We start from the raw sequence: 17,316 nt of genomic DNA, 5'->3' as shown, positions 1-17,316 counted from the left end.
TTAACAATAGTAATTAAGTGATGTTATGATGACAATGCTAATGCTGAACAGCTTCATTGGCAAATTGCTTACAGTACTCAACAAAGGAGAAGATGGCTTTCCTGAGATCAAAGTGGCAATTATGAGTTTTATCTGAGCTGCATGACTATACTGTAATACTGTGCCGCAATACAATTCTCTTGTCATTAGAAGTCAGGAAACAAAACAAAATCAATGCACTTATCCCTGTTTGCTTTGATCTCTATAAAATGCTGGAATCTGCAATTCATAAAACATTTCTATTGCAACCTGCTCTTTAAATAAGAATGTGACATATACTAGTTAGACAATGCTTAAAAGAAAACATTTGAGTGACACATTCTGACTTTTCAGCAATTAAAGCTTTAGACAGCTAAAGAAAAATTCCACCTTGAAGCAAAAATAAGCTGGTTAGCATAAGAGTGGATTTTTATACAGTACTTTATGTACTTTAATAAATTACTGGCACTGTGTCCCCTGAAACCCAACACCACACACACACACACACACACACACACACACACACACACACACACACACACACACACACACACGCGGGCATCCCCTCATTTTCTACCTACTCAAATACAGGCGTACTTCTAGAGTTGACACACAGCCAACTATCATTTGTATAGGGACCTCCTAAACAAAGTCTACTTAGAAGTGATAAGAAAAACATAAAAAAGGCAACTGAAATTATAAGGCTACACTTTTTTTTACGCTGTCGTTTCAGGCTGAAAAACTCACATCTAAAAACCTCTTATAGCAGACATGTTTTTAAGCAGTGTTTTTTAGCATGGTTTTGATGCATTTTAATTATGAAACTTGGTGTATCAATGTAGTGTTTTTGGAGCATTGCCGCTGCAAAAATCTCACCAAATTCTGCATTTCAAGCATGCAGTCAAGCGTCTTTTTAGGGTTACATAAAAACGTGGACAAGAGGGGATGAAGTCAAAAGTGATGCCACCTACCTCAGTAAAGTGAATGGTTTTGATCAGTGTCCTGTATGAATCATGCTTTTCCTAGTTCTAAAGGGAAACTTCAGTATAAAATGCTCAGTGTAGAGCATAAGATAAATGTGAAGCAAGCCTTAAACGTTATCCAAAATGTACTGCACCACAAAATGGTACCAAAAAAACTTCAACTCAACCAACAAAAAACAAATCTATGGAAATAGAGAACTTCTACATTATTGGTAGCTCTAAGGCTATGTGCACACGTTGCGGATTCTCTGTGGATCCGCAGCTTTTTTGCAGTGCAGAAACGCTGCAGATCCGCAATTGATTTACAGTACAATGTAAATCAATGAAAAAAAAAAATGCTGTGCATACTTTGCGGAAAATTCGCTGCGGAAACGCTGCGGTTTAAAAGAAGTAACATGTCACTTCTTTTTTGTGAATCTGCAGCGTTTTTGTACCCATTCCATTCTAGAAATCTGCAGGGGTAAAAACTGCAGCAAATCCGCAAGAAAACCGCAGCAAAAACGCACAAAAAACCGCTGCGGAACCGCACAAAAAACCGCAGGTGCGTTTTCTGCCAGGAGAGACAGAATCCGCACCAGAAATTCCTAAGCCTAATCCGCAACGTGTTCACATAGCCTAAAGGTCCACTCTCCCACCTCTCCTCCCTATCCATAAAAAGAGACCAGAGTGAAATCTCCATTACCAAATCCAAAGTTCCCTTCCTTTCATGCCCAGATATGCATGCAAATACAGGCGATAACACATGAAACATATGAACATTTAAAATCAGGCCCTATTCAAGTCTGAGTTTTGCATATTTTTTTTATTTTTATTTATTTCTGCTCAAGTAGCCATTTAAGTCTAGAACCCATATTCCCTTTTTTGCAGTCCGCAAAAAAAATAGAGGAGACATGTCTTTGCTTGGTCCGATTCTTATACTAACTTCATACATGTCAAGGTTATGCTCTTTAAATTTCCATTACATCTCAACAATCAAACTTCCAGTAACTTACCATAATTTTATCACTGTCAATAATAGTGTTCAGTCTATGCGCAATTGTCAGCACTGTACAATCGGCAAACTTTTCTCGAATAGTCTTTTGAATCAGCTCATCTGTCCTGGAAACCAAAAAGATGCATTAAAAAACATCACGTTTATGTTTGTACATATCCTCACTTATAGTAAGAGGAACCTGTCATCACAAAAATTGTAGACCAATCTGCAGACGTGAAGGTATAGAGCTCAGCAGACATATAAAGTTTTCTGAGACAAGAGTCAGTATAATCTGTGATTTACTAATATAAACTTCCGCTGTTTCTGGGATTTTCAGCCCAGTGGGCGGTCCCATCAGTGCCTGACCGTTATCTCTGTATGCAAACTTATGCAAAGTAAGCGGTCAGTCACGGATAGGACCGCCCACTGGGCCAAAAATCCCAGAAAGAGCGGAAGTTTATATGAGTAAGTCACAGCTGATACGATCTCTTGTCTCACAAAACTATATATCAATCTACTTGGCTTTCCCTCCTCTGTAACATGATGAAAGCAAGAAGGAGAGTTCCAGCTCCATGGACATAAAAATCTTTTTTTATTGGTACATGCTAAAATTCCAAATAACTACATCGGCTTAGAGCAACAAAAACATAAAAACAGTTATACGCTATCTGTGCTCTGGATTCTGGCATTAATGGTGAACTGGACTTTGTTTCTTCTATAACATGATGCCAAAAAAGTGGACTGTATTTTCATGGTGAACCAGTTCCCTTCAAAAGGGTAAATGAGCAGCTTAAAAAAAAACCTCTATAGAGACATGTCATAAGTTGTGATTACTGTGTGTTCGAGTGCTCAGACTCTCACATAGGGTCACAGTGCGGACCTATTTGAAGACTAAGAGATGACTCAACCAATGAGCAAGAAAAACGAAAATTACATCTACAAAATGGGAGGAATAGAACCAAGCAACAGCAAGTGTGAAAAAGACTTGGGTATACGAATAGATCACAGTCTGCACGAGTCAATAGTGTTATGCAGCAGCAAAAAAAGGCAAACACAGTTCTAGGATGTATTAAGAGAAGTACAGAGTCTAGATCACATGAAGTAATTATCCCCTTCTACTCTTCCTTGGTCAGGCCTCATCTGGAATACTGTGTCCAGTTCTGGGCAGCACATTCTCGCACCGAAAAACTGGCGCAAGTTCAGAGAAGAGCAACCAGGATGGTAAGTGGAATGCAAAGTATGTCCTACAAGGAACGGTTAAAGGATCTGGGAATGTTTAGCTTGCAAAAAAGTAGGCTAAGAGGAGACTTAATAGCTGTCTACAAATATCTGAAGGGATGTCACAGTGTAGAGGAACCATACTTATTCTCATTTGCACATGAAAACACGAGAAGCAATGAAATAAAAATGAAAAAGAAGATACAGATTAGATATTAGAAAAAAACCTTTTGACAGTTAGGGTGATCAATGAGTGGAACAGGCTGTCCCGAGAGGTGGTGAGTTCTCCTTCAATTGAAGTATTCAAACAGAGGCTGGACAGACATCTGTCTGAGATGGTTTAGTGAATCCTGCATTGAGCAGGGGGTTGGACACGAAGACCATTGAGCTCCCTTCCAACTCCAATATTCTATGATTCTATAATCCCATGTTCATTCTTGGAGGAGTGAAGTACTCAGCTGCATGGTTCTTTACTTCCGTTTTAGTGACATGTCTGTGTGTCAGCAAATGGACCCCCACTGATCAAAATTTCTAACACGAAAAATCCTTGTCAATATCCATGAAACGGGTCCAATATACAAAACAAGATTATATGAAAGCAAATAATTTACATAATTCATAAAGAAATAGTAAGAAATGGAGTATTGTTCTATTTGGTCCTGGAGGCATTCTTTAATGGGAGCTTCAGTAGGGATCAAGCTGGCCACCAATATTAACACCCAAACACCTACAGCACAGAATAAAATCACAGGCTGAAGCCAAGGTATCAGCATTGTACATACATGTAATGAAAATTCATGCCGATGATAAAACACTTGACAAAGAGTTACCTCTCCCTCCGAAATAAAGGAACCCTGTCTTACGGTGCTGTTGAGGAGGTTTATAAACAGAGTCTAATTAAATGATATAGCCTGAAAGCAACCAATTTGCTCCTGAATACATATAACAGTCTAAAACCTATAGAAAAACTTTTTCAGCCGAACAATGAGAACACTTTGTGAAGGACGACTATTGTGTGCATTCTGCAGAAATGAAGAGGTTAGCCTAATATAACCTAAGACTTCATTATCATTTTTAGCTACTTTCAATGGGCAGTAATTGAATGTAGGTAGCAAAACAATGAGTTGCGATGAAATACAGAACAAGATAAACATCATCCCTAAGGTTTTGGAACATTACACATTTTCATCTGCCTCTGTCTTTAAGGGCTGCTCGCTATTCAGAGGTTAGACTATGGCAAGAGACATTTCACATGCCCGCATTCAATTCATATCTGCTGCATATAATGGAAATGTTGTATTAGATTATCCTCTCAAGAACAGAAAGATATACAATAGTGGCAGAAGCACAGAACATTTATATGTGTACAAACAGTGCCATTTTAAAAAACGAATGCCACAAACAAATTGGGCCTAGACCTTTCTTTAAAGAAAAAAAAAAGTTGTCATTGCGTTTTAAGGACCCTTGTGACAAACTCCTCTGTTCGCTCTCCTGTAATACAGCATCTAGGCACAGCGCTACACAATATAGTTGTCAAACGCACCGACAATATGTAGCCTACCATAGTTTACGCTCACAAAATAAAACTGCTGTCTTATCTAAGCACAAAACAGCTGTTAATAAACCGCCATTTAAATGTCAATCAAACAGATTAATCTTCAAAAGAAATGTAAATTCCTCACAAAGTTTCTCATATGCCTCAATTAATGGAGATTTTAAGCTGTAATGCTCCGAGGAGGGTGATTCACGATTCTTCATGCAAATGTCTGGGATTAAATTCTACTTTTAGAAACAGTAACTTTCAGGGAGCTTTAGTCTTCATGTGCCTGTCATTTATTGTTTCATGCTTAGCAGAAAATGCTGAAATTGTGTTAATATCTACATTTGTAATCATGATACAGTTTATATTCTTTTCTCCCTTATGGTACAGAGTTAACCTGCCACCGAACAAAGAAATACCCTTCCATGTGCTTCATGTTCTGCTCGGCTTTGCATGTATATCTATAACGTTATTGTGCACATAGAACAAAAAAGACACAAATCATCTGCTGGTAGAAAATACAGATAATAAAGACCAAAATTTCAATAAAAACCTATGGTTAAGGAAATGCAGATAATAGGATGATCTGACTGCCATAACAGCATGTATTAAATAGAGGAACGATATTTGCATACTGTATGGCTGGAAGTGAAAAGAATATTCTGTAACTTCTGTATCAGTGTAAAGAATTTATACTAGGGGTTCACAACCTGCGGACCGTGAAGCCAGGGCTGTGGAGAAGCAGTCGTGGAGTCGGAGTCCAATTTGGTGGAGTTGGAGTCGGTATGAAATGGACTCAGACTCATAAAATCTATAATAAATTGGGTACAGTAGTACAGTGCAGGATGTGCTGTAAATGTTTCCATAAGAATTTGGGAAAGCTATGAAACGTCCTATAAATGTCTGCTCTGTTCCTGATCTAAGGATCTCGGCTTTTAGGTGAGATGAATCTGTGCTGCACTTTATGTGCTTGCTCAGTAGTGACCAGTGCTGTGGGGTCGGAGTCGTGAAGTCGGAGGCTTGAGTTACCGACCCCAGAGCCCTGCGTGGAGTGAGTAAGCCAAATTCTGTATTCTATATGGCCTATTTAGTGGAGAATATATGATTATTGAAAATGGGAGAGGAATTTTTGTGTGAACATATAATCCCTTAAAAATATTATTACGGTATGTAACGTACAATAGTAAAAATTACCACCTGGGATACACAGTGTTATTATCCCAAGGTGAATAGGACCACTTCAATAAATTCTGTAGGCGTGTTCTCTATAATATAAGACCAAAAATAATATTCTACCATTCCCCAATTGAAGACTAAACTAATACTACATGATTGCGGAGGTTGGCACACTATAAGAAACAAGATTGGCTCCCCGTGGCGGCTCTCCTTCTCTGACCCTATTAATGCCCTGTTATAGCAATGTTACAGCAATTTAACAGGGAAGAATATAGATAAAATCAAGGAGATGAAAAAATTAAAAACATTAAAGAAATGTTGCAATCATGGGGCACAGATATCAAAAAATCATTTCCATCATAGTAAAGTTGCTAGCCCATATGAGAACAGACAATAGCAAAAGATGGCCTCAATTTTGAGGTCTTGAGGTCAAACACTTAGCCAATCAAAAATATATACTGTATTTTAACATTAATGATGTTTATAATGAAAATAGAATATTAAATAATATGTGCAGTAATAAGCACAGAAAAGATACCTTGGGTCTACGTTTGCTGTCGCTTCATCAATTATAAGTATTTGATTCTTCCTCAAAATTGCCCGGGCAAGGCACACAAGTTGTCTTTGGCCAACACTAAAGTTGGTACCAGATTCGGCCAACTGAGTCTCGATTTTCCCAGGTAATTCTTCTATAGCTTCCTTCAGTTGCACCTGTGCAGAAAGGATATTCACAATAAATGAGGAGATTTTGGGAGTGCTTTTTCCTGAAGCGTTTTATTTTTTGCAGCCTATTGATTAGATAGTGCCTAGTATGGAGAGGTTTCCTTGAGGATCTGTTTCAAAGAAGTGACATGCAAAATGAAAGAAAAAGAAAAAAACTGAAAAACCTCCCCATGTAAACAGCTAAGTGGACTTCCCATAGAAATGAATCGGAATAATTTTCCAAGAGTTGAAGTAGTTTTTGAGGATTTTGTAGAGGATCTGCTCTACAAAATTCTGAAGGCACATAACCACAGATTGCTGTTTGCTGAAGCAGCTTCTTTGCAAACTCTTCACGTTAGACATGAGCATAATGTTCTAACTTTTCATCTATTCACTATTTATATGGCAATCAATAAATTCATCAGTGTCAATTTACACTATTAGCAAGTCCAGAAAAGGCAAATTGCTGACATATAAGTTTTCACATGTCTATTTAAGCCACAAAAGAAATTAAAATACGGTGTTCACATTTGTGTTTCAAAATGACCATAGCACTTGATTTATTCATACACAATTTGTGTTGTAATAAACATTTGTTCAAAAAAGGAGAATGTCCAGCTTCACCGAATCCGTAAAGAAGAGTTTTCTTTATTCACAAACTTTAAGCACAGAGGATACAGACTTCAGCACGAGCCATATGGGTAAGAATCTCAACGCGTTTCTGGAGACTAAAGGTACCTTCACACTAAACGATATCGCTAGCGATCCGTGACGTTGCAGCGTCCTGGCTAGCAATATCGTTTAGTTTGACACGCAGCAGCGATCAGGATCCTGCTGTGATATCGCTGGTCGTTGAACAAAGTTCAGAACTTTATTTGGTCGTCAGACCGGCGTGTATCGTCGTGTTTGACACCAAAAGCAACGATGCCAGCAATGTTTTACACTGGTAACCAGGGTAAACATCGGGTTACTAAGCGCAGGGCCGCGCTTAGTAACCCGACGTTTACCCTGGTTACCAGTGTAAAATGTAAAAAAAACAAACAGTACATACTCACCTTCGCGTCCCCCGGCGTCCGCTTCCCACACTGACTGAGCGCCGTAAAGTGAAAGTGAAAGTACAGCACAGCGGTGACGTCACCGCTCTGCTGTTAGGGCCGGAGCTCAGTCAGTGCAGGAAGCGGACGCCGGGGGACGCGAATGTAAGTATGCACTGTTTGTTTTTTTTACATTTTACGCTGGTAACCAGGGTAAACATCGGGTTACTAAGCGCGGCCCTGCGCTTAGTAACCCGATGTTTACCCTGGTTACCCGGGGACCTCAGCATCGTTGGTCGCTGGAGAGCGGTCTGTGTGACAGCTCTCCAGCGATCAAACAGCGACGCTGCAGCGATCAGCATCGTTGTCGCTATCGCTGCAGCGTCGCTTAATGTGAAGGTACCTTTAGGTCCCTTAATCATGATGATGATGATTAAGGGAGCTTAGTCTCCAGAAACGCGTTGAGATTCTTACCCACATGGCTCGTGCTGAAGTCTGTATCCTCTATGCGAAAGTTTGTGAATAAAGAAAACTCTTTTTTACGGATTCGGTGAAGGTGGACATTCTCCTTTTTTGGATTCTATAAACCTGGACACAGCGGGTCCGTGCTCCCGAAGATTGGTTTATGCATCACGGGTGAGCTGGTTTATATTCCTTCTTTATAAACATTTGTTCACATGTATTAAAAAAGCGGTACATAGAATAATACTTTAGACAGACATTGACATTTCAGGCAGCTGGTTCAAGGTGTTAAGTCCTCCATACACAATAGATTAATGTCAGCCAAACCACCAGTATCAACAAGTTCGGCTGATGTTCTAATGTACACAGGGGCACAAGTCCACTGATTGTTGGAGATGTTGATTGTGCATGTCTGTTTTCGGACTGCTAATCTGCATTGTTCTCTAGGAGATACGTCGCCAGACTATGTCTCTGCAGGCGGCTTTTTCATGAAGAACCCAGTAGCGCTCAGCCGAATGGGTGTACCTGTGTATGGGACAGTTGGCCGAGATGGATGTTAGCTAAACAATCATCTGTAGCAACGAAAGGCCGAGAGCCATCTAAAGTATATGGCCGACTTTATAATCTCAGAGAGAATGTATGGAGGATCAGTGTGATGGCCCAAGCATAGCAAAGTGGCATATGTATGGTGGTCATTCGAGAAAATAATTTTATGGCACGGTTCCTTTCCAACTGTGCATTAAACAATTCTAACCAGGGTATCACCCATAAGATTACTACCTCTATATACTTCAGAGAGGCACACTGTGCATGATCGGAAGTGAAGAGAACTCCCGTACATGCGCAGTGAGAATATCTGAAGCTTGCACGTGTACACCTGGCTTCAGAGGATCAATGCAGTGAGGGAAAGAAGACGTGCGCATGCACAAGGTATGAATACCACAGACCTTTCTGAGTCAGGTTATCAATCCCACAGGGGTGTGGTAACATGCTGAGTGGGCTGACTAGTCTGGGGACACTAACGCCTCATCGACTAGTCAAAGCCCTAACTTACATATCATAAGCAGACATTAGAAGTACTTTTTCTAAAGATCTGTTTGTGTGCGTAATGTAAAGGAACGGTTAGGCTTGGTATTTAGCTATGTAGACAACTGCTGATGGTTTGGGGGCACGGGTGACCTGACAGGTTCCCTTTGACAACTCCCATCTCCAGTTTCAGTAATGTGAAAATCTGTCATCACAAAATACAGATTTTACCCATGAATTGAGAATTTTGAATATGAATGATCAGTCCTGGAAGAGAAAGCAGATTTCTCCGATAAGATATATTACAAAGTTGCTTAATTTCATGTGCATTATTGATTTATGAAAAAAAGATTGAAGCGAAATTTACACTTAAGAAACATCCTGATATAGCAGCAGACCGTTCACATGCACACAAATGTTGGGCCTCATTCACACGTCCGCGTTGCCCGTACGCGTTTTGTGTTTTTCACATACTGAACACGGACCCGTTATAATATACATTACTATTCATGCATGCATTTTTTCGTGGACCGTGTTGCAGTGTAAAATTCATGGAGACATGTCCATTTCATTCTGGATGTAAAATGACATTACAAAACACGCACAGCACACGGGTATCCTCAGGGTGCAGCCCTTGTGCGGGCTGTGTTTAGCATTGGCTAGGAAAAGCTCTGTAATTTATTTATCAATCCAGGAATAACACGGATACCATATTTTTACATATGTGAAAAACCCCGACGTCTGAATGAGGCCTTACAGAAAGACTATAGCTGAGCACAAATCCATCTTATTGTGTTGTCAGTACCTCTTCTAAAACATCCCACAGCTCATCATCACTGTGCTCGTCGAAAGGATCAAGGTTTTTCCTCATTGTCCCAGTGAATAATACTGGCTCCTGTTATTTGAGAAATAGAAAATGGAATATAATAAAGCACAAATGATAAAAACATAAAGAATAGATAATTGTGAATGAGTAAGATGTCTCTTTTGTATAGATTTTTGTTTTGTTTGTTACTAATGGTTTTCCACTGTCATGGTAATATTTTCCCAGTTGATATTCTATTCATTTGTATTTGCAAGTATAATCTTGTAGCTGTACTTAATTGTCTGCTGTCATATAATGTGGAGAGCTGCACAGAGGCTGAAAGAGGGCACTTATACCCGGAGAGAATCACCTGCTTTCATAAGCCATAAGGCGATGGACCTTTTTACTGACTCTTGTACTGCTTGGGAACATGTAGCAATGTTATATCACCCTATATTTTATTCATTTGTCCTTTTCTTACAAAATGTACACTGCAGCGTAAAAGGGAAAAATATACACATGAATGCTAAAAATCGCCAGGACATAAAAATACTATGGTAAAGGGGTATTAAAGAACGTACTAGGCTATACTGTGTATATTATAAAATTGCTTGGCCACCTCTCCATACAACTTCTTCCCACCATAGAAGTTCTGGTAGAGAGGGATTGGGAGATTTTTCTTGCACATGGATCTTCGCCAATGAACCAATTTTCATCTAACCCCTGGATAGGTGATAAAAGATTGTCCAGGATAAAGCACCCCCACTAATCACCTGCTTGTAGCTCTGGTGGCAGCTGGAAGTAAACAGTGATTGAAGTGTGAACAGCACGGCCCTGTTCACTGTATAGTGGTCTCTGCCTAGAACTGCAGCTCACTTTCTATCCAAATTAAGGGGACCTGAGCTGCAGTTGTTGGCAGGAGCCAGTACACAGTGATTAGAGCCATGAAATGCTGGCTTTCTTCCCCCTTTACATTCTGCCACCATCAAAGGTAAAAATAGCTGATTGCTGGGGGTGCTGGACCTTCATTGATCATGTACTGTATATAACCAATCCAAAATAAGCCACCAATGTCATAAGTCCAGAAATTTAGAATCAATATACTGTAGAAAAGAAAAGTGCAAGTTATAAAATCCTAAGAACTGCTCCTGAGGACAAAGTGATCCACCACACTCTAGGAACATTATGATAGTCACAGGTTTATGTGTGATAGCCCAACCTATAGCACAGTAAGACAAAGGGGTGTCATTGTGTGGTCTACCTCTTCTAAGCAGATCTATTAAAAGGAAGGTAATTTTTGTATTAATTATATAATCAATTATTTTTAATATAAAATTAAACGAACAACTTTAATATTGTTTTATTTATTACAGTGATTTTTACTTTAGTCACTGGGGCCTGCCATTTTCAGTGGTGGGGGTGTGAGTGTCTGAGCACGACACTTGCACACCTCAGTTACGGCAGACTGCATCTCTTGCTTTGAGGCTGCTTCTCCCGCATCTTAGGCCCCTTTCACACATCAGGTTTTCGCCGTCAGGCTCAATCCGGCTAATTTTAAAAAAACGGATCCGCCGGATCTGTTTTATTCCCCATAGACTTGTATTAGCGCCAGATGATCTTGCGTTTCATCCGGTTTTCGCCGGATCCAGCAAATCTGCCGTTTCCGGAATAAACTTCCATAGCGACGGTTTTTGTCTCCGGCGAAAAAGCCGGAAACGCCGGAGTGTGAGCGTGCATGTGTATTTTTCTGTCTGTTTTCCTATGTGTATACGCACATGTGTATTTTACTATGTATAGTAGAAGAGATTGGATGATTGCAACTTCAAGTAAGAAATACAGTATAAAGTGAAAAGATATCTAATCAAATCATGTGTGATATTCCCCAGACTACTGTATCTAATACCGACATGTGTGATACTCCCCAGACTGCTGTATATAATAACTTGTGATGCGCCACAGACAGCTGTATCTAATCCCATCATGTGTGATACTCCCAAAGCTACTGTATCTAATCCCATCACGTGTGATATGCCCAAGGCCGCTGTATCTAATCCCATTATGTGAAACTCCCCAGACCCCTGTAGCTAATCCTATCATGTGCAATACTCCCCACAGCCCTGTATCAAATCCCACCATGCGCGACACTCGCCAGACCACTGTATCTAATCCCATGTGAGATACTTCCAAGGCTGCTGTATCTAATCCCATCATGTGTGATATGCCCAAGACCACTGTACCTAATCCCATCATGTGTGATACGCCCAAGACCACTGTACCTAATCCCATCATGTGTGATACGCCCAAGACCACTGTACCTAATCCCATCATGTGTGATACGCCCAAGACCACTGTACCTAATCCCATCATGTGTGATACGCCCAAGACCACTGTACCTAATCCCATCATGTGTGATACGCCCAAGACCACTGTACCTAATCCCATCATGTGTGATATGCCCAAGACCACTGTACCTAATCCCATCATGTGTGATACGCCCAAGACCACTGTACCTAATCCCATCATGTGTGATACGCCCAAGACCACTGTACCTAATCCCATCATGTGTGATATGCCCAAGACCACTGTACCTAATCCCATCATGTGTGATACGCCCAAGACCACTGTACCTAATCCCATCATGTGTGATACGCCCAAGACCACTGTACCTAATCCCATCATGTGCGATATTCCACAGACCAGTATATCTAAACCCATCATGTGATACACTACACTGAGCCCTGTATCTAGATACGTGTGGTGTATCACGTGCTGTGAATAACACCAGCGTGTGTTTCACTCTGCGTAGCTAATCCCAGTTTATTATACAGCGAGCAGCACTAAATAACACGATCCGTGCTGCCATCCGTCCTTGGTGACAGTTTACTTGTCAGTAGTACTGGCAGTCACCCACAAATTGGCTCCTCACTGTGATCCTATACTTCATCCTTTCTTATCTCTTAACAATTACCCAGAAGGGGCGGGGAGCAGTGACATCACACGTGATCAGATCCCGCCCACATTTACTGCAGTTGTAATGTGAGCTAGATGTACACTAAGTTTTCAAGGCAAATTACAGCAGCTGCTCCTCCTAGTATTTAAAAGTGGAAATACCAAACCTTTATAAATTCTTTTTCATATTTTACTTCATTAAAAACAAATCATAACATTTTTCTTAACAATGATAAGACATTAATACTTCGCATTTTTTCAACTGCTGACTTTTTTATGGCACCTTCCCTTTAAAGGGAACCTGTCACCCCCCCAGTCGTTTCAAACTAAAAGAGCCACCTTGTGCAGCAGTAATGCTGCATTCTGACAAGGTGGCTCTTTTAGTTCTGGGTGCTGTAGCTAGAGAAATAATCCGTTTAATAATTTGTCAGAAATACCTTTCTTCAGTCCCGCAATGTGAATAAATCATAAGTCACTGCGGGGCTGGAATTCACAGGCAGGGCGGCCACACAGGCGCAGTCAGCTGGACTGCATATGAGGACAGACGGGCAGCGCTCACTGCGCCTGCACCAGGCAGGGGAAAAGAGTGCAGGCGCTGGCTACTTTCAAAACAGCGCTGAGGAGACGGCGCCCGGCGCCAAGAATATGTGAGTGACCGCTGTGTGCTGTCTGAAGCACGGGGGAAAGGCCTGCCTCCAGGACTGAAGACCAGGTATTTGGGACAAATTACAAAACCGATTATTTCGGCAGTTACAGCACCCAGAACTAAAAGAGCCACCTTGTCAGAATGCAGCATTACTGCTGCACAAGATGGCTCTTTTAGTTTGAAACGACTGGGGGGGGGGGGGGGGGGGAGGTGCACCTTTAGTACATTAAGGTTGTCAGACAGCAATTCCTACCCTCAGCTCCGCATACACAGGCACCCTTGATTCGGCTGAGTGTGCGCAAGTTCCAGTTTTAAAGAGGTGAATTTGCTGATGATAAACACATCTAAAACTGGTGCATCTCCTATAAGAGCAGAAGTCAGAGTTCTTCTCCCTGACATCTGGCAAGCAACTACTGGCCAAAAATAAAAATACTCATCAGATGTTGTGTGCTGGTCCCGCTGTAACCGGTGGACGTAGCTGACATCAATGTAATGTGCATTGGCACCTTTATAGATGACTGGTCAGCTCTGGCATGGCATATATTTGGCAAGTTAACTTGTGGCACCAAGCTCTTCAGGGTGAGCTATTTAGTGTTCACTACTTTCCTATACACCACTTTTAAATCCAGTATCACTATGATACCTGCAACTTACTGCCATGTTATTTTCTTGCAGTCTTCCCTTTGGCATGAGCGGATCTTTACCCAGTTGTCAATTACTTCTTGTATCGTGGACCAGCTTTAGAAATACAGATGTGGTCACCAGCAGTTATATCAGTCTGTGATACTGAACACTTTGACATGAATTCATGAAATGTAATCTGTCAGAAGGCTTTTGCTATGTAATCTGACATCAACATGATATAGGGACAGAGATCCTGATTCCAGCTTTGTATCACTTAGTTTACTGGGTGCTGCAGTTGCGATAGAATCACAGTTTTCTCTCCTGAATATCTAGCAGATCTCAGAATGCTGAGCAGTGTATTACCAGTCTGTCTACACCACCGATTAGCAGCTTTCTGTTTGGGTAGGTGCACACGGTCAGTAATTTGTATGCAGCACAAGTGCGCTCCCGTCCTGAGCGCTGCCGGCTTTTGAACGCAGGTGATTCCGCATGTATTCATTGAACCCTGCGGATTCACAGTTTTTTATACATTGTACAGGTGAGATTTATCTCGCGGAGACTTGCATTTCCGCAAGATAAATTGACATGCTGCGGTATGGAAAGACGCGCTGCATGTCCGTCTCTGCGGGTGACCCGCAGGTATCTGTGCACACATATTGGGCATGGGATTTCTTTAAATTCCATCCACTATGCTGTAACATCTGGCCGCTACATATGTACGCAGTGTCCAACCCGCAGCGTTTACTGACAGTGGGTATGCACCCTTAACCCCTTTCTGCCAGCTGACGGAATAGTACGTCAGCTGGCAGTATCCCCCGCTTTGAGGTGGGCTCCGGCGGTGAACCCACCTCAAAGCCACGACATGTCAGATGTTTTGAACAGCTAACATGTGCACGCAATGGGCGCGAGCGGAAACGCGATCCGCCCGCGCCCATTAACTAGTTAAATGCCGCTGTCAAACTGACAGCAGCATTTAACAAGTGCTGCCGCGGGGCCGGAAGTACTCGCACCACTGACCCAGTCACGTGATCATGGGTCATCGGTGCATTGCCATCACAACCAGAGGTCTCCTCGAGACCTCTATGGTTGTTGATGGCAGATTGCCATGAGCGCCAGCCAGTGGTCGGCGCTCATAGCAAGCCTGCAATTCTGCTGCATAGAGGTGATCTGTGCATCACCTCTATGTAGCAGGGGCGATCGACTAATGGATGTTGCTAGCCTCCCATTGAGGCTATTAAAGCATGCCAAAATTAAAACAAAGTGCTTAATAAAATAAAATATATATATATATATATATATACACACACACACACACACACACACATACATATATATACACACATATATATATACACACACACACACAAATTACCCCCCTTTCGCCCCAATCAAAATGAAACAATAAAAAAAAAAAAAAATCAAACCTAAACATATTTGGTGCCGCCGCCGCATTCAGAATCGCCAGATCTATCAATAAAAAAAAAAATAACCTGATCGCTAATGATAAATGGCAAATGAGCTTTAATGGGGATAAATGTAAGGTCATGCACTTGAGTAGAAGTAATAAGATGTATAACTATGTGCTTAATTCTAAAACTCTGGGCAAAACCGTCAATGAAAAAGACCTGGGAGTATGGATGGATGACAAACTCCTATTCAGTGGCCAGTGTCAGGCAGCTGCTACAAAGGCAAATAAAATAATGGGATGCATTAAAAGAGGCATAGATGCTCATGAGGAGAACATAATTCTACTTCTATACAAGTCACTAGTTCGACCACACTTAGAATACCGTGCACAGTTCTGGTCTCCGGCATATAAGAAAGACATAGCTGAACTAGAGCAGGTGCAGAGAAGAGCAACCAAGGTTATTAGAGGACTGGGGGGTCTGCAATACCAAGATAGGTTATTACACTTGGGGCTGTTTAGTTTGGAAAAACGAAGACTAAGGGGTGATCTTATTTTAATGTATAAATATATGAGGGGACAGTACAAAGACCTTTCTGATGATCTTTTTAATCATAGACCTGAGACAGGGACAAGGGGGCATCCTCTACGTCTGGAGGAAAGAAGGTTTAAGCATAATAACAGACGCGGATTCTTTACTGTAAGAGCATTGAGACTATGGAACTCTCTGCCGTATGATGTTGTAATGAGTGATTCATTACTTAAATTTAAGAGGGGACTGGATACCATTCTGGAAAAGTATAATGTTACAGGGTATATACACTATGTTCCAAATTATTATGCAAATTACATTTTTCTCTGCTTTTCCTAAATGGTTGGTGCAAATGACAGTCAGTCTAACAAAGTAATCACCTGATAGAGTATACATCGAATTTTATTGAAGAAACCTCCCAATGATAACAGTATAATCTCCAAAATGAATAAAAACTTAAAATGCACTGTTCCAAATTATTAGGCACAGTAGAATTTCTAAACACTTGATATGTTTTAAAGAACTGAAAATGCTCATTTGGGGAACTTGCAGCATTAGGAGGTCACATTCACTGAACAAAAAAGCTATTTAACTCCAAAACATCCCAACAGGCCAAGTTAGATGTTAACATAGGAGCCCTTCTTTGATATCACCTTCACAATTCTTGCATCCATTGAACTTGTGAGTTTTTGGAGAGTTTCTGCTTGTATTCCTTTGCATGAAGTTGGAATAGCCTCCCAGAGCTGCTGTTTTGATGTGAACTGCCTCCCACCCTCATAGATCTTTTGCTTGATGATACTCCAAAGGTTCTTGAGCGCCGCAAAGTGAAAGTACAGCACAGCGGTGACGTCACCGCTGTGCTCTGCTCTCACTGTACGGCGGCAGTCAGTCAGAGCAGGAAGCAGACGGCAAGGGACCTGACGGACATCAGATCGTGAGTATGTACTGTTTGTTTTTTTTTACTTTTACGATGGTAACCAGGGTAAACATCGGGTTACTAAGCGCGGCCCTGCGCTTAGTAACCCGATGTTTACCCTGGTTACCCGGGGACCTCGGCATCGTTGATCGCTGAAGAGCGGTCTGTGTGACAGCTCTCCAGCGATCAAACAGCGACGCTGCAGCGATCAACATCGTTGTCGCTATCGCTGCAGCGTCGTTTCGTGTGAAGGTACCTTAAGTTTTCGGGAAATTTCTAATGCTTTCATCCCTTCACCAAGGCATTG

The 17,316-nt window shown here is 41.3% G+C and overlaps 1 protein-coding gene across 2 annotated transcripts in view; it reads right to left on the bottom strand.

Moving 5' to 3' along the window:
- ABCC4 (ATP binding cassette subfamily C member 4 (PEL blood group)) overlaps window positions 1-17,316 on the bottom strand; it is a 376,997-nt gene that overhangs the window by 61,153 nt on the left and 298,528 nt on the right. For both annotated transcript variants that reach the window (XM_077297155.1, XM_077297156.1), the window contains exons 27-29: window positions 9,938-10,027; window positions 6,447-6,619; window positions 1,994-2,099 (exon numbers count right to left, since the gene is read on the bottom strand). In XM_077297155.1, the coding sequence (XP_077153270.1) occupies window positions 1,994-2,099; window positions 6,447-6,619; window positions 9,938-10,027 (369 nt within the window). The remainder of the gene's footprint in view (window positions 1-1,993; window positions 2,100-6,446; window positions 6,620-9,937; window positions 10,028-17,316) is intronic.

Source organism: Ranitomeya variabilis, chromosome 3 (genome assembly GCF_051348905.1).
Source record: "Ranitomeya variabilis isolate aRanVar5 chromosome 3, aRanVar5.hap1, whole genome shotgun sequence".
NCBI lineage: Eukaryota > Metazoa > Chordata > Amphibia > Anura > Dendrobatidae > Ranitomeya > Ranitomeya variabilis.
This window is presented reverse-complemented; position numbering and strand designations above follow the sequence as displayed.